This window comes from Aptenodytes patagonicus, chromosome 5 (assembly GCF_965638725.1).
Source record: "Aptenodytes patagonicus chromosome 5, bAptPat1.pri.cur, whole genome shotgun sequence".
In the NCBI taxonomy this organism is placed as follows: domain Eukaryota; kingdom Metazoa; phylum Chordata; class Aves; order Sphenisciformes; family Spheniscidae; genus Aptenodytes; species Aptenodytes patagonicus.
Genome location: NC_134953.1, coordinates 83,221,946 through 83,247,733, shown reverse-complemented (window position 1 = coordinate 83,247,733; position 25,788 = coordinate 83,221,946). Strand labels below are relative to the sequence as shown.

Here is a 25,788-nt window from a genome sequence, read left to right as displayed (position 1 = left end):
GATTAGACATAAACAAATGATTGGTGATGAAAAGGATGAGAAAACATATTATAGCTTAGTAAATGCTGAACAAACCTCATCTCTAAGCAGAAACCAGAATTTAACTCTGTTCAGATGCAAGAGACAAATGAGAATGTAGCTTTATCCAGTAACAGAAACTCCCTTTACCTTGTCTAGTCTTAGACAACAGAAGGGTACTTTTTCACGCAGAAGATGACAAAATGTGGGAGAGCTTCCGATATATGGAGAGTAAGGAGGATAGCCTTTGGCATACCTAGGAGAATAGAACAAACATTTTTCAGTATAGCAAATTACTGAAACACAGTTGCCTATACAACTATTTTATGGGATATTTATATCTGTGTCTAAGCTTTGCAGTTAGCTGTAGATTAGCAGAGTCAAGTACATGAAATGCACTATGTTTAATAAGGATCAAAGGAATATATTTTGTAGCTTTGACCAATTCAATACCATTTAGTGAAAGCTATCATGCTTTTGTGGACTAAAGGAATTTTGCTTGGGGTTTTTTTGTATAGGCATCTTTGTTATTAAAGCAAGAAGTAAGTACCTCCATACTCTCAACATGGTTGAAATAAACTTTAAATGGCAAATCCTCTTGCTGATGAGATGAAATTTCTAATTGGCCTTAATTTTTAATAAGAGGCCTTTTAAATCCTGGTATTTCAGTCTGCAGATTTAAGATGATTTGTTCTATCATTTTTTTCATTGGCACTTTATGATCTTCTCTGGGGCTTCTCGTGCTTGCCACTGTTGGAGATGGGAAACTGTGCTAGGTGAGCCACTGGCTTAATTGTGTATTTCGGTTTTAACATCCCTGTCAGTAATCCCAATAAACATAATTGCTTATCTGCATGGCAGTTACAGGATTGAATCCTCTGTTTTTATCTGAGTAATGCATCATTACTTTCAGTAACGTGCTAACAAGCATTTTAAATTAGATGTAATACCTTTGTCTCGTACTGCTTTTCTTTTGTCATTCCTACATTTTGAAGTCAGACACCTAGCCTGATCTGATTATCACTGCATCATCAGGACAGAAGTACTTATCGGCTTACAAATTAGCTGAGTCCTGTCTTTATAACTATAGAATGTAAGAAAAATGGTCATAAAAGATGCTATTTAAAAAATTGCAATACACAACTAGATCTTTATAAGTGAGTATAGAAAATCTCCAGCAAATGGAGGAGTTAATCTGTTTTTTTTAACTTCAAAACAGGCATAACAGCATTCTGCTAACAGACAATAGAATTTCATAAAAGGGAATAATTCCATAATTGACCTTTATGGGTCTTGCTTGCTACAACTACTTGGACTGATCTGCATGTCAAAAAAATTACCCACGCCATTTACATAAGATTAGCTTTTCAAATTATGTTGCTTATTTTATATTTAATATACATACTCTAATCCTGCAGAGACTTCATCATCTGATGGGGTGGTTTCATCTTCTGACTGGTCACTTAGCAGGTCACACGTCTGAAGTGAGGACGAATCTGCAACCTCCAAAACAGGTGCTATACTGGGCCGTCTGCCCTCTTTACCTCCCTCGGAAGGAAGAGCTAGTGTAGGCCCGCTGGATGTTCGGCATCCTGTATCTTGTAAATCGATAGCCACTGTCCCTGAAGTAGCGTTGAAAGCATTTTCTCAATGTGGTTGTCAAAACACTTGAATGAGATTCCCATATTAAGGGGGGATTACCTGACTACAAGGCCAAAGACTGAAAGGAATACTATATTGATTGTGTTTATTACATTAAAATATAACAAATATTTAAACTATACCTGAGCAAGCCTTTTCGTGCAAAGTAACACTTTCTCTGACCATTAATATATATTTTCTTGTTAACTACATTTTTAAAATCATACCTTATGTAACTAATCCATGTTTATATGCATCAACAACCTGTAGGTTTTTATTGAGCAAAGGCATTTTTTTAATTAAAGAAGCTTATGAAAACTTATTACAAACAACCAGTTATAAATGACAAAGAAATTACCCATGTGACTTTCCCAGTTGTTTCGCTTTGCATACATTTTATTATTACTTTTTTATACAACAGTCTTAAGCGGTTTAATTCCATACTGTCAAGTCAAAGAAAAACATAACCAAATTCTGTGGTGTGTGCGTATTTTTTTAGAAAATACAAGGGCAAGTGTCTAATTTTTTCTTTCTGCACACTATTATAATTTCTTATATATTAATTTAAATTATAATTTTAGGAATATACTACTAAAAGCTTTAAAATGCACTATTCATTGAATAAGAATAGGTTGCGAGGTTTGTTCTGTGGTGGTGATTTTTTTTTTTTTTTTTTTTTTTACTTACCCATGCTGGCTATTATACTGTGTACGGGTAACCTAGAAGCTCCATGATAAGATAATTTTGATTCATGTTTTTTTCTATGCTTTTCTTGCTTCTTAAAAGCAGAATTTTCTTCTTTGGTGATATTTATATAAAAGCATATATCTGTAGAACTCATGGTATATCGAGGACCTGGATTCAGCAAAATGTTTTTGTTATCTTCCTTTCTAACACCAATCAGACAGACTCCAAACCTTAATTAGAAAAGGAAAGGCATGGTTCATTTTGCGTAGTCTCGTATATACTAGAACTTCCACTGTAAAAAATGAACCTCCAGTATAATTTTATATTTTGCAGATTATGAACACTTGCAGATTTTTAGACGACAAATATGTTTGAGGAATGTTATCTCCTAAATAGGCCACTTCTGATCAAACACTCTTTATGCGCTCATGAATCCCTAGGCATTTGAATCTAGCGGTTTTCTTAATCCCCATTCTCATGCTGTTCCAGTTGATTTTTTTTTTTCTATCAGATTAATAGTCCCTTCTGGGAAAATATTAGTAGAAGAATGGATATATAATATTAAAAAGTATTCATCATGTTAAATTGTTCCATTATTCATATGTAATAGAAACCATTTTTAGAACTGATTTTTGCGATTCACTCCTAGAAATGTTTCATTAGTGATAGAAAATAAGGAATTAAAGAAAAAAAAATCTTTCTCTCTCTTATTAAGTATGAGAATAAACTCAGTGTTCAGGGTTTGATAGATGTTCATTTTGTTAAATATATTCAAATATACATGATTTTTGTTCAGTTTGTACGTTCACCTCGGAGCAGCACTGAATAAGTGATACGTGATCTGGAACCTAAAGAAGATATGTTAGCATCAAACAGAAAAAATATGGTTTTATTTTGAACAATCACCAGAATGTAGCATGTACCACCTTTAAATTGAACATTTTGCATAGAATGAACACACCACAAAGGAAGCCAGATTTCCAGCTGACTCCTAAATAAATAAAAAAAATAAATACCCTAACACCCGCCTGCCCACCCATTTCTAGATTGTTTTGGACATGAAAAGGGACTGGTGTTCTCATATAATCTAAGGTACAATTTTTTTCTGTTTGTCAGGCTTATCCTATATATCCTTTATATTCTGTTCTCTTGAACTGAGCTGGCCTATACAGAACCAACATGAACTTTTACCTGACCAGCTGTAACTTACAGAAGAATATCCGTGAAATATTAGTGGCCAGATATTTAAACCTAGAAACAGAATAATGTGTAATACTACACCTTTGAATGCAGAGCTACGTTGCAGGCAAAACAAATAATTATTTGTTTGAACTTTTAATTGTTGATAGGAACATAAACATACTTCTTATGTGCATGGAAAGAAGCATATGTGAAGCTTTTCCCCTCATACTCAGCAAAAAAAGTACTTTCTTCCAGGTTAATATGATATACTTCATTACCAGAGCATCTGCCATACATTTTCTGCCATTGTTCCGGTGATTGCTGACTCTCCCTGAAACATGTACAGATAAAGAGAATAATTTAAAACTTAATGTAAAATTCTTACTAATCAGAACAGTATTTCATGGCAATAGAAGCTACAAATGTCTATTAAAAAGGACCTGTAGGCTAATCTGAAGGAAATATCTGAGATCAAAGCTTGGTAATTCTGTAAGTACAGAGACTATTTTAATGAATTAAAGCTCATTTTCTGCTAAGTAATAGGCATATAAGATTATGGACTTTAATATCAGGAGAGAGATAGCTGCATAAATTTACACCACAGTAAGTAGATTCATTGCAATTTAAAGATGACAGGTGAAACCAACAGCATGCTCATTCTATTCACAAAGTCTCTTCGGATGCTCCGTGGCAGATTGTCTGGTTCCTGTTTGAAGTAGGTAAAGAATCATTAAAAATAACTTATGTAGGAAAGACCCATTTGGCTTCAGTCACTTTATCTGTAAGGAGGATTTTTTTTTTTGCTTATCAGTTATCATAGAATCATAGAATCATTGAGGTTGGAAAAGACCTCTAAGATCATCGAGTCCAACCGTCAACCCAACACCACCATGCCCACTAAACCATGTCCCTAAGCGCCTCATCTACACGTCTTTTAAAAACCTCCAGGGATGGGGACTCAACCACTTCCCTGGGCAGCCTGTTCCAATGTTTCACCACTCTTTCAGTAAAGAAATTTTTCCTCACGTCCAATCTAAACCTCCCCTGCCGCAACTTGAGGCCATTTCCTCTCGTCCTATCGCTTGTTACTTGGGAGAAAAGACCAACACCCACCTCGCTACAACCTCCTGTCAGGTAGTTGTAGAGAGCGATGAGGTATCCCCTCAGCCTCCTTTTCTCCAGGCTAAACAACCCCAGTTCCCTCAGCCGCTCCTCATAAGACTTGTTCTCCAGATCCCTCACCAGCCTCGTTGCCCTTCTCTGGACACGCTCCAGCACCTCAACGTCCTTCTTGTAGTGAGGGGCCCAAAACTGAACACAGTATTCGAGGTGCGGCCTCACCAGTGCCGAGTACAGGGGCACGATCACTTCCCTACTCCTACTGGCCACGCTATTTCTGATACAGGCCAGGATGCCATTGGCCTTCTTGGTCGCCTGGGCACACTGCCGGCTCATGTTCAGCCGGCTGTTGACCAACACCCCCAGGTCCTTCTCTGCTGGGCAGCTTTCCAGCCACTCTTCCCCAAGCCTGTAGCGCTGCATGGGGTTGTTGTGGCCGAAGTGCAGGACCCGGCACTTGTCCTTGTTGAACCTCATACAGTTGGCCTGGGCCCATCCAACAGCATTATCTTCATAATCTAACATAATCTAACAGCATTATCTTCAGCATTTACCCTATGGACATTTTTAGTTACTGTGTCTTGTATGCTATGACAAGTATATACCTTCTTTTCTCTAGTGCAAGAAAATAAATTATTACTTTAACCATATTAAGCATATCATCCTTTACTATATGCAGCTAATGTTCTTTATCCAAATGGACTGTTAGTAGAAATGTTCCAAACCTCAGCTAACACCAAAGCTTGCAGACTTAGGGCTTCTGTGAACTTCTTACTTTATTAAGTTTGATGTGGAAACAAGGTTGTCTGCATGAGTTTTACTGGATAAAATGGATACGTATATATACATATATATATATGCAGATAGGACATAAAACTGACAAATGTGCTCTGTGTTTTGCCACTTGGAGCTAAGATCTCAAGATATTGGGATATGCTCCTTTGTGCTCATTTATACATTTTTCAATACTTTAACACAATTCTCTTTTTCTTCAATTTACCATTCTTCTCCACCCTCAGCGTAGAAACATTTTTGTTTCAAGATGGAAATAAGTAAACCATTTTCAATTGCAATAGTACTAACAAACAGTGCACTAGCTGTAGAATAGCAGAACTAGAAACGTAATTAGAGAAGAAGATTTTTCCATATTTCACTTTTCCCTGTAAAATAAAATGTTCACCTGTTTAAAGTCTGCTTGGTTCCAGTTAGTTGTCTAAAAACTTCCCATGGGGCTGTTCTGTAAAGATCACATTAAGTTCAAGTCAGAAAGGCTATCTTCTTCCAATATTTTGTATCATAATAGAAACCCTAATAAAGTTCTAATTACTAGATTAGATAACATTTAAAGATAAACTTTAAGATTAATAATTAAGCTCAATAATAAGATTATAAATAAGATTCAAGGTAGAATTTTGAAATCTTACAGACTGAGGTTTTGAATTCCATAAACAGCTGAGAAGACAATGGGATTATTTAAATCTAGTTTGTTTAATCTGAAAAGTAGCATTAAAGACCAAAGCTAGTTCACATAAACAGCAGCAAACTTCCCCTTAATTTTAATAGCAAGTTGATCTGGCCAAAGTTGCTTAGAAAGTGAACATTTTCCCTAGTTTCCTCACATATTAATACCAGAAGATACGGTGTTTTTAATTTATGTACATGTGTTTCTTTTTGTTTACTGTTTATTGTATTATCATTCTAATTAGGATAATAGAGAATAATAATTTTTCCTGTGTTCTTCTGCTATGTATTGCCTTCAACTTCCAGTAATTCCTCAGTGTACTTATCTTCACGATTATCAGAAATGAGCTTGTATTATTAAGTGTCACACCGTTTCATAATAAATATAGGAAATAGATTCCCTTAATTTGTAAGAGTACAACAAGCAGTTGGGACATGTTTTATTTATGAACTGTCAATGAACTGTTTAATTCCATTAAAATGTACGTCACTTAGGTTAAGATCATAACTTCACTAAATTAACAAATGTTAAGAAGCTAGAATTTGAAAGTGGTCATATTTTCCCTTAACGAATGACTTTTCACCAGGGAAATGATAAAAAGCAAGAATTGTTCTGGTCAGTTCCTTGATAATCTCCTCTGGTTACAGGCACCTAAAATACTGTGTAAAAAGAAGACCTATTCCTTGTGGAATGGAAAGGTATAGATAGTCATTTGAACTTGGTTATCTGTGATAACCACTTGAACAAACATTCCCAGTCACTATACTGAAGTTACTAAACTTGTGAGTCAACAGATATGGGGCTTCTGTGAATGGAAACCTGAACTAATTATTTAGAAAATCCTCCCAATGACTTTGAATAGACTTTAAAAAGACTACCCAAGGCTGGAAGCAGTTGATTCATTATAGTCTCCTCATAATCCAAGTCTGTTCTTTTTATATAAGGAAGTCAATGCTGACAGGGATTTAAAACTCAAGTCCTACATAAAGTTTAATGCAGGTGCTGGTAGTAACCAGGATAATGAAACAGGAACCAATGTAAAGGAAAGCAGTTCACTGTTAACATTGGAAGTCTATTTAACAAATACTCTTCATTATTTAGATCTAATTTAGTTTTTAGTTTGGAAATAAATGCATGTATAGTTAAAATTTTTATTTGTAGTTTAAATTATCAATTTTCACTTAATCTTTTTACTTAGATTTAGCCAAACTCAAATGTTCATCTGACTTCATCTTTCATATGCATAAAGGTAATTTAACCTATTTTAATAATTAGCAGTTAATTTACCTATTGTTCAACATTAGAAAGTACCTATAAAAGCCAGAACAATTATTCTGATTTATAAATTAGCCAAATCAGTTTTATGTCTGCAATACAATGGCAACCTGTAGATGAAGCTCAAAACCGACACCTATTTTGAAAACAGATTTCCCCCTGAAGACAATGAAGTGCAGAATTATTTGTTTTACCAACACTATTCAAGTACTCTAGAGTTGGTGCAAATCTCAGGAGATGCTTATGAAGAACGTAAGTTAGAGGAAAAACTCCTTTTAAAAACGTTGGTGTATACTCAATAAGAAAGTTTGAAAATAAATTTCTTGACTTAAGTATAATACTTCTAAAGAGCAGATTTATACCTCTATTTAGCTATGAGTTTATTTTAGTTAGCAAGTGCTTATCAATTTTGGTATTGCACATAATTATGAATAAAAAGTAAAATAAGTATAATATTGATAAAATTGGGACACTGAAGTGGTAATTCGGGAAAGAGAAATTATTTTCACATAGTTAAATATTTTATACGATTTTTTCAATTGTGTGATTACTGTCCTTTGACTTTAGAATATTATATTCCAGAAGCGCATACCTGTTAAAAATCAATGGTTAAATCTCCAGTTGTTAAAGATCATCTTAACTAAATGTTCAAGGACACAAAACTTCCGGATTAAATATGGCCTACGTAACACTCAGTTATAAGCAAAAAGTAAGCTCAAGTACATCATTACTTAATGTTTTCAACAGCACAGTAGGATTTTTTAATAGGATCAGAGCAGTGTAGCAAAAAGATAACTTTGTCCTCATTTCCTAATTCTGAATGCTTGACTTGGTGACTTTTATCATACATTGAACAGATTTGTGCACTTGTACAAAACTGAATGAAATATTAAAATCACAGTTAAATTAGACTTTTGAGAACTTATTTCAGCATTTCTAAGGGATTTTAAAAAGTTGTAAGGAATAAAAGGGGAAGAAAAACCCCACCAGTTTGGGAATTATGTACCTTTTTATGTATGGGAATTATGTATGTTTTTAGCAAAAAAGAAATGAAGTAGTAAAAATACTAAATTTGAAAGCTTAGAAAGTAGTATTTTGGGAGAGAAATACTTGATTTTTTGAGTTTTATTTTTAACACTGTGAAGTCAAGATTACTTAAATTTGAAATATTTTTGAAGATTTTTCCCTCTAATGTGTCTGTTTTAAACTTTCACAGATATCATGTGGTTTTAAAGAAGTCATATGTATTCAATTAGTCCAGCATTAATACACATGCTCTAAGATGTCCAAAGTTTGCCATTTTTTCAGTATTTTGGAGCCCATCTGAGACTAAATGCTCCAAGTGCTGACTAAAGTAGAAGAATGACAACTAGACATTTTCACTTTTCCAGTCTTTCTGTATTTATACAGCAAGCTTGTATGTTTCTGTAAGAAGAATTCAAAGTAATGCTGACAACTATTTGTGCAAAAAGATTTTTTTTGTCTCCTAGTATACAATGACCAGACTAGAAATCAGTTACTTTAACAACCCACATCGATTAATTCTGATTGCAAAAGAAATAATAAGCGCTTTTGCATTCTTCTGTAGTTACTTTGCATCATAGCTGGGAATCTGTATAAATGATCAATATGCCTGTGTTAAAATTGAAATGCTAAAGTTCTTAAGTACAGCAGAAAACAGAGTCCCTTTCATATGTCTGTTTTTGTGCTGATGGAAAATTCTTTACTAGCTGTTAAGAATACTACTCTTCTTTCATGTGCATATAATATGAAATAACTAAAAAAGGCTCTGTATTCTGTGCATGTCAGATAATGAAAGCTAGGCAGATGAAGAATGTATTTCATCATAATTCTCAGGAGGCATGGAAACAGTATTTTGTTGTCTTCTTAACAGGTTCTAGTACAGATAGTGCCGTTAAAATCTTGACATTTGTTGTTCTTGGTAGTAAAAGTTCTAGCAATAATTTCAGTTTTCCCCATCCTGGGCACAGGGCATTACTAGAAATGCTATATAGAAGGTTAAATAACTCTGCCTGCAAATATCAGGATATTACTGGGTCCATGGTTACCTGAAAAAAAGTATGCATTTTTACGAGACTCTCAAATGTATTCCCGTGCAGTCTATATGCACATATTCCATTTCTACAGATATATTTGGAGATTTACTCTTTAATGCCTCTCTCTGCCCACAATGTTTTAATAAGAATACCTTATTATTCCAAGAATATAGCATAACAGATATACTAGATATGGTAAAATTATTTTGGTAAATATAGAGAGGTTCTACTGTAACTATGCAGTCTGTAGAGACACTAATTCTGTACCCCTTCCGGCAGTGCGGTTATTACATTAAAAACCATCTCTTCACATGTATGTATGCTTGCTTCTTAACGTACAGGCACGGAATAGCAAATATTTTATATGTTATCAGAAAAACATTTTTTTGAGCTCAATGAATAAGAATTTTCATATGTGTACAAAAATGGACGTTCAAATTAACATATTAAAATAGGTATTGTTAGGTCTTGTTGGTGTTCTTAAGTGAACTGTGTGATAGATCCACGATTCAATCTACTAAATTGGAAATATAAATTTTTCATATCTTCTATTGTAGAAGTGGCGCAACAGCATGCAACAAATAGTTAAACAAACATGGGTGTGTTTCTCTTTGAAATTATAATATCTTGAATAAAACATCTTGATGCTTTTATTGTGCAGAAAGTTCTAATTTCTTTTTAAAACTGTAGTTGTCTGGGAGTTCAGGGTAAGTTATTTTCCAAAGAATATCAGTTATAACTTTTACAAGTTGGGTTTTTTTTTATGGTGGTATATACTTACTGTCCCCTAGAAGTATGAACCAGCAGTGTGATTAACGTAGAGGTAGCTGGGCATATACAATTTAGAGCGAGCATAGCATATTTGAATTCCTCTTCACACACAACATGATCTGTAGAAAAAATGAAGATATAAATTGTTTTACAAAAATACTTTCCATTGAACAGAATTATCACTTCCTTTCCTTGTCTAGGAAAATGGTGAAGATAGGGACAATCACAATTTGCCTCCAGATCATGTTCCACTTGAATTTGGAGAGCAGCTGTGTATGGTTTGCCCCATCTATGCGCTCTCTCAGATTGCATGAGCAGAGTTAATTTTGCATCCAGTTCATACTTTCTGTCCTGCAGCTACACATGGAGAGGATGCAATAGCTCTGTGAATCCCACTTCCACTATCTTGCTGCACTAGTTGTATGAGTAAGCCATGTAGCACAGTCTAGTTTGTATCTTTTGCACCTTGTGCATAAACTGGTATAGAGACATCAAGCATTGTACAGAGAGATAATTTTGTGTTCAGGAAATATCATACCTAGGATGCTGCAATGCAGGAGGGCTGATCAATTAGATAGGCTGTACTGGCTTGCAGACTGGTTATTTGGCAGTGGCTCTGGGACTTCGCACTGCGCTTCAGTGTGCAATGTAGATTTGACTAGTATCTCCTCCAGGAACAGCTAACAGCTGCTGCCTCCTTGCAACCTAGGCAAAGGGGGGTGGTTGTTTTTTCTTTTCCCCCTTTTTTTTTTTTACAACTTTTCATTCTTTTTACCCTAGTCCTTGTCTGGCTTTTGTAATCACAAAATTGTACTTTGTTTTTGACATTCCTTACAAGAAAGTATGTCTGCACATTAGTACTTGCTGTGATGGAACAGTGCTATAGACATACCTATATTTTTCTGTCTTTTAATGGAATTTAGGGGAGGGGAAGTGAGAAGAGAAAGCAACAGAAGCATTATATCTAGTCTTCTATATCGGCTTATACTTAAAACTGCCAAGTCTTCTTCACATGCTTTCAGTATTGTATGAATTATTATTCAACTTGGATGGCTAGCGATTAAAATTCAGATCACAGCTAAATGCTCTCTGGTGCTGGTGGTGGCATGAAAAGGAAACAGAAATTACTCTTTAATGTCATTCATGTACACCTGTGACAGTATTAAAAGATATAAGAAGGGATAAGCACAAAACTTAATTAAACTTCTTGTCAGTGTAGAAACTGTCATAAAGATTTTCTAAGGTCATGAAGGAATTTATTGGATGCTAAATAATTTTTTTCTTTTTAATTTAGTGTTTCATTCAGTCTATGTTACTTTCAATGGGAGCAGAATTTGCTTCTGATGAGAAAGAATAATACAAGCAGTACAGCTGATGATCAAAACGTAAGCCATATGAAAATTGCTAAGTAAAAGTAAGCAAATAATCTCCTCACCTAGATCTGAGCTGTGTACATACCTCTGCTTCTAGTTGTACTAATGTATCATTAAAATCCTTAGAAACACCTTACCTCTCTAACTAAGCTACTTTCTAGACAGAATTTATAGTATACCTATGAGCATGCCACTTACTGAAATCAAAAGCGAGGGCATACTTTGTATGCCTTCTCTATTACTTTTTTGAAATTTCTAGAGGCTTTTCAGTAACAGAATCACTGACTACTGAAAGGAGAAATTCATTCTCATTTTCTGAAGATCAAGGCCTATTTAAATGTCATAGGGAAGGAATGTATTTAGTTACGTGAAGACACTGTCACATATCGAACAAAATGAGATTTTTCCTCCCCTAAATATATTTCAGTTATAGCAATTAAATATTTCCTGCAGAAAATATTTCAGACAGAACTGTGTTCTTTTAGTTGACCATGTTCCATTAATAAATCTATTTGAATTTTAAACTAGAGATTTTGAGAGAGTCTACTGCTTGGATGGAATATCTGCATTCCATTACCATTAGCCAGATGGCAAAGATTTATGAAAGTGAATATTGACTTCCTGATATTGAAGGAATGAGAAATCTCCATGTTTTTGAATTTGTATAGGATTTTGCCAAATCACCTCCCCTTATTTTTTGTTTAGAATGTTTTTATATTATAGCTAATACTTCTGAAAATAGGATCAAGAAAAAATATACAGGAAAATTATTTCATCATCTGTTATTTCAGATCTTGTACTTGAACCAAATTGTACATGCTGACCTAAATATATATAAATGAAAATGAATAAATCATGGATGGCACAATGCAAATGAAAAGTATATCTCGGACTTAAATCCTCCATATGTTCTATAGTCTCTAATGTATATGGCGGACTTTTTGGATGGATTTTATGTAAAATATTGTGTTAACAGAGAATATAGCTCACAGCAAAGAGATTGCTGTCCTACAATAGACATCTTAATCTCATATGTGTAAGAGATTCACATTGTGTTGTCAAGTGTTTTTACATCAGGAGCCATGGAGCTGGGACTCGTAGGACTATTTCCAGTCCTATTGTAGACTTTGACCTTGAGTGAGCTATTTATGCCCTTTGTGACTTTTTATGCACCTGTAAAATGGGTATATGAAAATAATACCCTACCTACTTCAGAAGCGTTTTGAAGCTTTTGAATTCTCAGAGGTACTTTGAGAACACCAGGTGAAATATTCTTCAGTGATCTGACTGCCATGATTAGAAATAGTGTAGCCATTTGAAACATGGAGAGGTACTATGGGTTTCTCCTCTTGGCTGGAGTTAAGTTCTTGCATTAGACACAAATCAGGTCAAAAATAACTTGCTCATTTCTCCAATTATTTGACAGATTATAGCTTGCCTATTATGTTACTGTGTTTTATATTTATGTTCAGGACTCTTGTTGTAGAGCTGTGGTGAGAGTTATACAGAACTCTATCGGATGCTTTCTCTTCTAAAGTGAGTAGGGGGGAAGCTGGGTGACAGCTCTCCGACACCCCTCAGGTCTGGGACATCAGTCAGGTCCTGTGACAGCGGGTACTAGAATCAGCAAATTACTCATTCAGTGTGGCAGTGAAGCAGCAGAGGAAACTGCAGTTTATCTTGAATTGAATATTAAATATATCAAACCAGTTTATCAAACAGAAGTATTTTGATCGCATTTATACTAAAGAAATATTCCATTTAGAATTTCCAGAAGCTGTAGTTTCTGTTGAAAATATATTTTGACCGAAAATTTGTTGCTAAGTCTGTCTCAAATAGATGTAGTAATGCAGTGCGGTGAGTTATGACTTCTGAAATGGTCTTGAAGATAACACATACTCAAAATACTGATTTATGCCTGCAGCATCAGCCATGTGGTAAGAATGTCTTAGACCCGACACAATTATTCTGAGAAATCTTACTTTTGTCAATTCGATAAGTTAACATGATCGCTACCAGATCAGATAGAGAAAAATGCCCACCCATTATCTCTAGACTATTTTTGTCTGTAATTGGATAGATTAATCATCAGATGCATTCAACATCCATTTTGGTGAATCTGGACTATGTTCCTTTCAAATAAACTACTGAAGGTTTAACGTCAGACTTCACCAATCTGTGCTAATTCATTGGTGCATTTTTGAATAAATAGAGAATGTAAAAATGTATCCCCAGTTACTGGAATTGTGATTACATAATTTCTGAATATTCAAAGTAAAGGTGATCTATATACTTGCTAGAAAACAAATTAAAGTTGTACACTCAACTCAGAAAATATACAATTAACTCCAGTCTCTGAATTGCATAAATATATTACTCTGCTGTGGACAATCTTCGCTTTATTTCATGTTTGTGCTGAAATGCAAGGCCAGGTGCATGCATTAAGGGTACATGGCCTTTTGTAGTCCCATGTGTTTGAAGGAAAAGCAGTAAGATTAAGAAAACCGTATGTAACTGCCAGTGAAGGAAAATGCAGTATTATTGAAAGAAAAACTGGGCATGTCAAGGCATTTGTATATTGGAAATTGCTAAGGAGTAATCAAAGCATTTCAGCTCAAGACATAAGACTGTTAACAATGGTGATATAGTGTTTCCTTGCCCATCTGATAGCTGTCATGTTAGAATGACTGTATATTTATAGAGTGTTCACACCTTGAACTTGCAAAGGAGTTTTCTGGGACAAACACTTATGCCCTGTGCCTTTCAGGTTCCACTGAAGAATCATATTCAAGCACAGAGAAATATTTCCACTGTATTAATATAAGCGTAAGTTACCATTTTAAACGAAGTAGTTTAACTCCGCTGTAAAAAATAACAGAGAAAATGCAGGATGCAAGGGTATGTGTCTGTCCAGGTAAAAAGACAGGAAACCTGCCTTTCTGACAGGCCATATTACCCTGTGCAAAGTGTCTTCATTCTCCTGCTGTGATGACGAGAATAAGCTCTCATACTCTCATTAAAGAGAGGAAGAATATAAAAGTCTTGTCTACCAGATGGGAATAAATTATAACAATTACTTGTCCTATATATTGTTTCTGAAGCCGAAGCAGAAAATCTCCAGGACGCAATTCCATGGGAAAATGCAGTTAGGGTCTAAATTTCAGGACTGTCTCATGCAACCTAGCACAACTGGTCAACCTAATATAAGCTGCTGAGAAACTGGGCTTCTGGTGTTTTATAATTTTCAGTGTACTTAAAAGTTAAACTTTTGTTAGGAGGACTTTCCGGAACTCTTTGGTTGTATTTTTTTGAAATTCAGAAGCTTTCTTTTTGACAGTTATAGTCTCTAAACCTGTGTGTAAGGGGGGGGGGGGGCGGGAAGGAAAGAAGAAATCCTATTACTGAATATTTCAAGTTTATAAAATGTACAACAATGTTTTGGGAAACCTCCAGAATAAAGGAGTAATTTTTTAAGGGAATATCAAATTTAAAAGAAGATTTTGCATTAAGGCAGTAAGAAAGCAGTCCTGAATCATAATAGGAAAAGCACTTAGAAAAATATTCCATATGGTTATGAGAAATTTTATTTGTAAGCACTCTGGACAGGGCTATAGTCTGCATCCCCCACTGGGTACGTATTTCAGAATGAAGAAGAGTTGGATGAGATTAATAACCAGAGTAGAGACCTCTTAGGAAAACGTATGCAAACAAATGTTCTCATGACTCAGTGGCCTAACCATTTGCAGTAGGTAAGCATCCAGTGGTGATGTTTATACCATGTTCATAACCTTGCTGAACTTAAAACTGCATTAAAAATTTCCTGTGCTTTATATGAGTAAGATTAATCTTGAAGGAAGGCTTGTAATTCTCTGCTTTTACTGTTGTGCAGAGAGAGAGTGTGGGATGCAGTGATCCCTATGATCCATGTGAAATTCTTTTGGGATGTAAGGTGCTATATAAATATTTAGACTTACAATACAGTACTTCTATAATTTATATTAAAGGGGGCTAGTGAGGCACAGAATATATAAGGTCTCCTCAAGCGCTTGAAGAACTACGGAACATAAATGAAGGCAGTAAGATACCAGACTGGTTAAGCTCAGTTGAAGGAAATATTACAAAAAGAGGTTTTGGTTTTTTGTTGTTGTTTGCCTTAAAAAAAAAAAAGTCTGAATTCTCAATCTGAGACTTAGAACAGATATGACAAAATTACCTCTGTTTTGCAAGTCTAGCTGTATATAAGCTCCTACAGAGACAAGCCATTAAGAATAATGAAATATTATTATGAATATTATTATTATGAAATAATCTCTTAAATACAATTAGGAACAACAAATTAACACAGTTACCAATGAAGAAAAGTGGCCATGGCTAGGGAGAAGAAATTGTTTGTGCTGTCTGGTTTTAAGAGGGAGATGAAAAAGCACCATCATTCTTGTCACAGCATGAGCCTCATTCCCTGCTGTGCCATCTCATAGTTTGAGATTACACTTTTATAACTTTGGAACTGCTGTTGATGCTTTTTTCCTTCTTTCTAACCTAGTGGTAAATTCAGTAGCTTTTAAAATTACAGCTTTAACTGTTGCTCTGGAATTGTTCTGCACTAGAATTTACTTTTTCATCACATTCTGGGATGATGGAGGAGACTAATATTTTTCCATAGAGTTTTTTTTGAGTTTTGCATGAATCGGCAATCTTTTCTTCCTCAGAATATCCTTCAAGAAAACTGAATTTTCAAAATTAGTTAAAAGGAAAGCTTTGCTTCTACTTCATAGAGATATTTTTCAAAAGATAGGCAAAATGAGTTCATTATAAAAATATTTGTGTGTTTTTGCACATAAGTATATATATGTCTGTATGTACATTTATATGTATGCATGTGTGTGTTTATATACATTGAGAGAGAGAGAAAGAGAGACCTACCTACATAGTGCAGAGAAACAGTTTGTCAGATTAAAGCTGGTAATCTCTTCTTATAAGAGAGGATTTGTTTGGATTCCTTAACGTTATTTTGCATTTTATGTCATAGTTTAAGACACGCATTTTATTGGATATAGAATTAAATTATATGTCTCTTTCTAGAATGTTTGAAAGTAATTAAAATAATGTTTTTCATACCACTTAGAAAAAAACAGTCCAATGGGAAGATTTTTTTTTTTAAATTTTGTTGGATAAAATTTGGCCTTTTCTGAGCAGATCTTCTCATACACCCCCTAGTAACAGTATGTTTTAGTAGACAGGAATTATTTAAAGGTATGGATATAGCAAGCTGGAAACCTACCTGGATTTATAATTAAGGAGTAACAATGTGTTATATATCAAAAACTTCTACTCTGTATATTATGCAACATGAGAGTAATAATCCTTAAAAGTGCTTATAAATAAGACTTTAATGTAAAACATGACATTTTATTATTGATAAGATATATACAGCCCATGTTATTTTACGATACTGCACTCTTAATCTGCTTCTAACCAGTAAAGATGCCTAGGGAATCTCACTTTGCTTGTGTGTTTATGAAACAAACTGCCAAATATTAAGAAGTGTTTCAAATGGCTGAAATCTTACACTTACCTGCAAACTTGATGTGGAATTTATTCTCAGGTTTCAGTATTTGGACATACAAAGGACAATTTGGAGCGAAGTCTTTAACTGCCCATGCTCTTAAAATAGTTTGATGATCCTAGAATAAAGAGTATGAGGTGATGACAATGAAATGCAAATAACCATGTTACATTAGAAAAAGAACCTCTTATCAGACTGACTCCATTGAATAAGACTCATTTGAAGACTATATAACACCAGCTGGTGTGGATGTTTACATACATGTTATATAAGTAATATTACGTATTACATATATTACATATATACATATATTACATATATTTAAATACATAAATATACACACACAGACAATCCAGTAATTCTGCAGACACAGACAAGGCTGAGGTACTCTCAGTGTTCACCAACAAGGTCTCTCAGGCCTCTGCTTTGAGGCAGGCTTCAAGCAGGAGGAGAGTCACCAGAAGTGGATGATTTTAGACAGGGATTGCTCCAGAGAACTCAACCCATACAAGCACACAGGATCAGATGGGTGCAGAGAGAGCAGGCCAATGTCCTTGTATGGTTGCTTTCTTATCTTTGAAATGTTGTGGAGATCTGGGGGAGGTCTCCAACAACAGCAGAAAAATTCATAGTTTCACATATCTTCAAACAAAAGAATATCTGGGGAGCTATACTTCTGGGCACATGAATGCTGTGTCTCAGACAGTATTCTCATTTCCATGTTCAGACATTACGGTCTGGATAAGTGGAAAACTGTATGGGTAAAATGCTGGTTAGATGACTGGAGTCTTGGGCACTGGTAAATAGCATGTACTCTACCCAGAGACCTGGGGCAAGTGGAGTGTCACGGGGATCTCCTCTGGAACCTGTTCTGTTAACCATCTTTATGACTTGGAGGGAGGTGAAAGAGTGCACACTCAGCAAGTTTGCAGATGATACCAAACTGGAGGAAACACTTGAGGGCAGGACTGACATTCAGATGGACCAAGACAAGATGGAGGAATGGGCTGACAAGAACCTAATGAAGTTCAGCAAGGGCACAAGCAGAGTCCTGTCTCTGGGACTGAGTAATCACCTGCATTGGCACAGGCTGGGGGCTGACTGGCTAGGCAGCAGTTCTGCTGGAAAAGACCTGGAGGTCCTGGTAGAGAGTGAGCTGAGCATGGGCTGGCAGTGTGCCCTGGCAGCAGAGGAGGCTGACAGCATCCTGGGCTGTTTTAACAGGAGCACAGTGAGTAGATAGAGGGCAGTGATTATCCCCCTTAACTCAGCACAAGTTAGACTGAATCTAGACACTGCATCCAGTTTGCAGGCCCTCAATACAGCAAAGACATGTATAAACTGGACTGAGTTCAGCAGAGGGCCACCAAGATGGTCAGAGGCAGAAGCAGAGGCCCTGTGAGGAGATGCTGAGGGAATGGAGCTTGTTCAGCCTGCAGAAGAGATGGTTTCAGGGGGACCTAACAGCAACCCCCAGCATCTATGGGATGGTTATTGAGCAGATGAAGCCAGGCTCTGCACAGTGATGCATGGTTGGAAGACAAAAGACAATGGATGTAAGTTGAAAAAAGAGGTTCAGACTGCATGTAAGGGGAAATCTTTTCCCCATGAAGACAGTCAGGCAGTGGAACAGGTTGTGCAGAAAGGCTATGCTGTCTCCATCCTTGGACGCTTTCACGCCAACCTAGATAAAGCCCTGAGCAACGTGGTCTGTGTTCATAACTGACTCCTGTCAGACTAGAGACCTCCTGAGCTTCCTTCCAATCTCCATTATCCTATGATCCTAGTATAATATATTCTACTTGTTGGAATGCAGAATAGATGGTTTGTTTCCAGAAATCTTCTACTAACAAGGTATTTTGTCCCTCTCCTATTTTTCTGCAAGTGATGCGGATCATATAATTTGGAAGGGGTGCCATTTGGATGTGGAAGAATTGTGTGGAAACTTAGATGGTAGTGATGAGTCATGCCTAATTAATCAAGAATGATGTATTAGAAATGTCCTTCCAAAGAGACTCAGAATTTAAATAGCATTAAATGAGGACATCAGGAATTAAGAGTCTAAAATTGTGGGTAATTCTAAAAAATATCAGCTCAATTAAAAATAGATCTACATTTTTGTGCAACTAAAATATTGCATAACTGACATCAGAATTTAGCCAGCAACTGACCAAAGGATTCCAAGAGATTTCCCAGCCTGTTAGTTTTTTGTACTTGTTACCATATGTCAAGAGTGAATTAACTGCAGGATGAATACTGCTATCAATAAAAGTAAAGTATGTGATAGTACATTCATATATTGAATTTCATGAAATATAGCTAATTTCAGTGTATCAGCCATCAAGTTTTATTTATTTCAGAACTAAAAAGGAATATTTGAGATGTCCATGTAGGAAGCAATACTTGGGTTGAAATGCCTTGCCTAGTCATGAAATTGGTGGTATTAAAAGATAAAATATAAAGAATGATTCATTATGTTTGCAGCATCAGCAATAAGAAAAGCTTTCAGACTCATGAACACAAGGGAAAATCTCTGCCTGGAACAGAGCGTAACTGACATTTTCAAACCGTAATGTTTTAATGTCAATTGAAAAGTTAGCAAGTACTTTTTCTACTAGAAATACTAGAATGGAATCATAAGAGGAAGACCTTTTGAGGATGATAAAATACATTATTTCACATTTTTCTCATTAACAGTTTCATAGATGTAGGATTGCTGTGCCCATTCGTGAGATTTCAGAACTTGGATGTACCTTGCTATAAGCTTTCCTTGTATGTGGTCACTTTTTCTTCACTTTTTCTATAGAATATGGTGACTTATCCTCCTTGGTTTTTTTTTGTATTTAGGGGTTTTTTTGCTGTTTTGTCTTAAGGGAATGAAATGCCAACACGACTTAGAAGTAGCAAATGGCTGGGTAATAGGATAGATGGTGAGGCCCAGGTCAGAGACATTACTAGGAAACTCCCTGGTCTGGTACGGCCTTCTGATTACTACCCGCTGTTGGTTATACAGGCTGGCAGTGATGAGGTTGCAGAGAGAAGTCCAGAAGCAACCAAAAGGGACTTCAGGGCACTGGGGCGACTGGTTGAAGGATCAGGAGCACAGGTAGTGTTTTCCTCAATCCGTACAGTGGCAGGGAAGAATACTGAAAGGAACAGGAAAACACACCTGATCAACACGTGGCTCAGGGGCTGGTGCCATCGGCGGAATTTTGGCTTTTTTGATCATGGGGAGGTTTACACAGCACCGGGCCTGCTGGTGGCAGATGGAGTTCAGCTGTCTCACAGGGGGAAAAGGATTCTCACTCATGAATTGGCAGGGCTCATTGAGAGGGCTTTAAACTAGGTTCGAAGGGGGAAGGGGATAAAACCAGGCTCACTAGAGATGAGCCTAGGGGTGGCGTGCTAATGCTGGGGGTGAAAGATAGCCCAGCTCAAGTGCATCTACACCAATGCACGCAGCATGGGCGGCAAACAGGAGAAGCTGGAAGCCATTGTGCAGTGGGATAGCTATGACTTAGTTGCCATCACAGAAACATGGTGGGGTGACACCCACGGTTGGAGTGCTGCAATGGATGGCTACAAACTCTTCAGAAGGGACAGGCGAGGAAGGAGAGGCGGTGGGGTGGCCCTGTATGTTAGGGAGTGTTTTGATTGTATAGAGCTCAACGATTATGATGATGATACGGTCAAGTGTTTATGGGTAAGGATGAGGGGGAAGGCCAACAAGGCAGATATCCTGCTGGGAGTCTGTTACAGACCACCCAACCAGGATGAAGGGGCGGATGAGGCGTTCTACAAGTGGCTGGCAGAAGTCTCACAATCGCTAGCCCTTGTTCTTGTGGGGGACTTCAACTTCCCAGACGCCTGCTGGAAATACCACACGGCAGAGAGGAAACAGTCTAGGAGGTTCCTGGAGTGTGTGGAAGACAACTTCCTGACACAGCTGGTAAGTGAGCCTATCAGGGGAGGTGCCTCACTCGACCTGCTGTTTACTAACAGAGAAGGACTGGTGGGAGATGTGGTGGTCGGAGGCCATCTTGGGCTTAGCGACCATGAAATGATAGAATTCTCCGTTCTTGGTGAAGTAAGGAGGGGGGCCAGCAAAACCGCAACCATGGACTTCCGGAGGGCGGACTTTGGCCTGTTCAGGACACTGGTTTAGAGAGTCCCTCGGGAGACAGTCCTGAAGGGCAAAGGGGTCCAGGAAGGCTGGATGTTCTTCAAGAAGGAAGTCTGAAAGGCGCAGGAGCAGGCTGTCCCCGTGTGCCATAAGAAGAACGGGCAGGGAAGACGACTGGCCTGGCTGAACAGGGAGCTCTTGCTGGGACTCAAGGAAAAAAAGGAGAGTTTACCACTTGTGGAAGAAGGGGCAGGCGACTCAAGAAGAGTACAGGGATCTCGTCAGGTCATGCAGAGAGGAAATGAGAAAGGCAAGAGCCCAGCCAGAACGCAATCCAGCCGCTGTCATTAGAGACAACAAAAAATGTTTTTACAAATATATTAATGACAAAAAGAGTGCCAAGGAGAATCTCCATCCTTTATTGGATGCGGGGGGAACATTGTCAACAAGGATGAGGAAAAGGCTGAGGTCCTTAATGCCTTCTTTGCCTCAGTCTTTAATAGTCAGACCAGTTATCCTCAGCATACTCAGCCCCTTGAGCTGGAAGACAGGGACGGCGAGCTAGATAAACCCCCCATAATCCAAGAGGAAGCAGTTGACGACCTGCTATGCCACCTGGACGCTCACAAGTCTATGGGGCTGGATGGGATCCACCCGAGAGTGCTGAGGGAGCTGGCGGAGGAGCTCGCCAAGCCACTCTCCATCATTTATCAGCAGTCCTGGTTAACGGGGGAGGTCCCAGATGACTGGAGGCTTGCCAATGTGACACCCATCTACAAGAATCTCGTGTCCAGAGAAGGGCAACGAGGCTGGTGAGGGATCTGGAGAACAAGTCTTATGAGGAGCGGCTGAGGGAGCTGGGGTTGTTTAGCCTGGAGAAAAGGAGGCTGAGGGGAGACCTCATCGCTCTCTACAACTACCTGAAAGGAGGTTGTAGGGAGGTGGGTGTTGGTCTCTTCTCCCAAGTAACAAGCAATAGGACAAGAGGAAATGGCCTCAAGTTGTGCCAGGGGAGGTTTAGATTGGATGTAAGGAAAAATTTCTTTACTGAAAGAGTGGTTAAACATTAGAAAAGGGCTGCCCAGGGAAGTGGTTGAGTCCCCATCCCTGGAGGTATTTAAAAGACGAGTAGATGAGGCACTTAGGGACGTGGTTTAGTGGGCATGGTGGTGTTGGGTCGACGGTTGGACTCGATGATCTTAGAGGTCTTTTCCAACCTCAATGATTCTATGATTCTAAGAAGGGCCAGAAGGAGGATCCAGGGAACTACAGGCCTGTCAGTCTGACCTCGGTGCCGGGGAAGATTATGGAGCGGTTCATCTTGAGGGTGCTCACAAGGCATGTGCAGGACAACCAGGGGATCAGGCCCAGCCAGCACAGGTTCATGAAAGGCAGGTCCTGCTTGACCAACCTGATCTCCTTCTATGACCAGGTGACCCGCCTAGTGGATGAGGGAAAGGCTGTGAATGTGGTCTACCTGGACTTCAGCAAGGCCTTTGACACCGTCTCCCACAGCATTCTCCTAGAGAAGCTGGTGGCTCACGGCTTAGACAGGTGTACTCTGCGCTGGGTCAAAAACTGGCTGGACGGCTGAGCCCAGAGAGTTGTGGTGAATGGAGTTAAATCCAGTTGGCGACCGGTCACAAGCGGTGTTCCCCAGGGCTCAGTACTGGGGCCGGTCTTGTTCAATATCTTTATCAACGATCTGGATGAGGGGATTGAGTGCACCCTCAGTAAGTTTGCAGACGACACCAAGTTGGGCGGGAGTGTTGATCTGCTCGAGGGTAGTAAGGCTCTGCAGAGGGACCTGGACAGGCTGGATCAATGGGCCCAGGCCAACTGTACGAGATTCAACAAGGCCAAGTGCCGGGTCCTGCACTTCGGCCACAACAACCCCACGCAGTGCTACAGGCTTGGGGAAGAGTGGCTGGAAAGCTGCCTGTCGGAAAAGGACCTGGGGGTGTTGGTCGACAGCCGGCTGAACATGAGCCGGCAGTGTGCCCAGGCGGCCAAGAAGGCCAATGGCACCCTGGCCTGTATCAGAAATAGTGTGGCCAGCAGGAGTAGGGAAGTGATCGTGCCCCTGTACTCGGCACTGGTGAGGCTGCACCTCGAATACTGTGTTCAGTTTTGGGCCCCTCACTACAAGAAGGACATTGAGGTGCTGGAGCGTGTCCAAAGAAGGACAATGAAGCTGTTGAAGGGTCTGGAGAACAAGTCTGAGGAGCGGCTGAGGGAAATGGTGGGACTGTTTAGTCTGGAGAAAAGGAGGCTCAGGGGAGACCTTACCACGCTCTACAGCTGCCTGAAAGGAGGTTGTAACGAGGTGGGTGTTGGTCTCTTCTCCCAAGTAACAAGCGATAGGACGAGAGGAAACGGCCTCAAGTTGCACCAGGGGAGGTTTAGATTGGACGTGAGGAAAAATTTCTTTACTGAAAGAGTGGTTAAACATTGGAAGAGGCTGCCCAGGGAAGTGGTTGAGTCCCCATCCCTGGAGGTATTTAAAAGAGGTGTAGATGAGGTGCTTAGGGACATGGTTTAGTGGGCATGGTGGTGTTGGGTTGATGGTTGCACTCGATTTTAGAGGTCCTTTCCAACCTTAATGGTTCTATGATTCATACAGATATAGTACAGGGGGAGTAAGAGGTTTGGGAGTGGATTTGGGACAGATGTGAAACACCTGTGTTGTTGAAGGCATTACCTAATCTTTTTATGCAAAAGGTGTCAGGGAAACACATTCAGAGTCACTTGCAGTGATGGTGTGGCTTCATTGCACAGGGTTTGACGTTACCAGTTTCCTCCCTTCCTTTCCATAGCAATCATTCACAGAACGTGTTGGCTTGCAAAAGTGGTGAAAAAAGGCTGTTTCCTGTATGCCACATGCATAGAAATACAGCTCATTCAGTGAAATTTAGGTGAATTATTTTTTCTATTCTTGAGTATTACATACATGAGCTGAGATTAAATTTTCTGTGATAAACCAAAAGCGTACCAGTAAATACAATTTTGGTTGTACATTTCAGACTAAGTTTACTCTTCCTCTTTTCTTCTCAATGTTAGATATTTTCTTTGATTTTTTTTTTTTAAAAATTGTTTGGTCTAAAAAGCCTGGTTTTCTTAGAAGGTGCAAGAATTGTTAAAAATAAGAATGAAGAATGTTTATTAAAATGATTCAAATGACACTATTTTATTAAAAAACAAGCCTAGGCCCATAGAAGTGAGTGGTGTAAAACTAAAAGTATGAATCTCAACACAAAATATTTTTAGATAATTGTATAGGAAAGGGAAAGACTCCTTGTGCTGGTTTTGGCTGGGATAGAGTTAATTTTCTTCATAGTAGCTGGTATGGGGCTGTGTTTTGGATTTGTGCTGGAAACAGTGTTGATAACACAGGGATGTTTTTGTTATTGCTGAGCAGTGCTGACACAGAGTCAAGGCCTTTTCGGCTTCTCACACCACCTCACCAGCGAGTAGGCTGGGGGTGCACAAGAAGTTGGGAGGGGACACAGCCAGGACAGCTGACCCCAACTGACTGAAGGGACATTCCATACCATGTGATGTCATGCTCAGCATATAAAGCTGGGGGAAGAAGAAGGAAGGGGGGGACGTTCGGAGTGATGGCGTTTGTCTTCCCAGGTAACACTGTTGCATGTGATGGAGCCCTGCTTTCCTGGAGATGGCTGAACACCTGCCTGCCCATGGTAAGGAGTGAATGAATGCCTTGTTTTGCTTTGCTTGTGTTGCGTGGCTTTTGCTTTACCTATTAAACTGTCTTTATCTCAATCCATGAGTATTCTCACTTTTACTCTTCCGATTCTCTCCCTCATCCCACCAGGGGGGAGTGAGCGAGCAGCTGGGTGGTGCTTAGATGCCGGCTTGGGTTAAACCATGACACTCCTTGAAATTAAAATCTCTTGATGATTGTTTGGCACGTTTGCAGTTTTAACACTGCGAAATAGGTATTGCTTTCCATTTGCTAACTTTTTTTTGAAGAAGCAGTCTACAAATATGTAATATATATAAAATGGATACTTAAATGCCCTATATAGATTCATAAGACCAACTCGGTGTGCGTGTACTGTTAATAACCTTGCATTATTGTTTCATTTTCTCTTTTCACTTGGTATATAGAATCATAGAATAGTTTGGGTTGGAAGGGACCTCTCAAGGTCATCTAGTCCAACCCCCCTGCCGTGGGCAGGGACATCTTCAACTAGATCAGGATGCTCAGAGCCCCGTCCAACCTGGCCTGGAATGTTTCCAGGGTTGGGGCATCCACCACCTCTCTGGGCAACCTGTGCCAGCATTTCACCACCCTCAGCGTAAAAAACTTCTTCCTTCTATCTAGTCTAAATCTACCCCCCTTTAGTTTAAAGCCAATTCCCCCTTGTCCTGTTGCTACAGGCCCTGCTAAAAAGTTCGCCGCCATCTTTTTCTATAAGCCCCCTTTAAGTACTGATAGGCTGCAAGAAGCCCAAAGCCTTCTCTTCTCTAGGCTGACCAACCCCAACTCT

At 38.5% G+C, this 25,788-nt stretch overlaps 1 protein-coding gene across 2 annotated transcripts in view; it reads right to left on the bottom strand.

Annotated features, from left to right (window-relative positions):
- The window catches only part of KCNT2 (potassium sodium-activated channel subfamily T member 2), a 172,912-nt gene that overhangs the window by 43,290 nt on the left and 103,834 nt on the right, over positions 1 to 25,788 (bottom strand). Inside the window, exons 14-20 of one of the 2 annotated variants that reach the window (XM_076338001.1) lie at positions 17,161 to 17,269; positions 10,223 to 10,331; positions 5,828 to 5,884; positions 3,710 to 3,859; positions 2,347 to 2,576; positions 1,424 to 1,640; positions 169 to 274 (exon numbers count right to left, since the gene is read on the bottom strand). In XM_076338001.1, coding sequence (XP_076194116.1) covers positions 169 to 274; positions 1,424 to 1,640; positions 2,347 to 2,576; positions 3,710 to 3,859; positions 5,828 to 5,884; positions 10,223 to 10,331; positions 17,161 to 17,269 — 978 coding nt within the window. The remainder of the gene's footprint in view (positions 1 to 168; positions 275 to 1,423; positions 1,641 to 2,346; positions 2,577 to 3,709; positions 3,860 to 5,827; positions 5,885 to 10,222; positions 10,332 to 17,160; positions 17,270 to 25,788) is intronic. The other variant, XM_076338000.1, reaches the window with a different exon arrangement.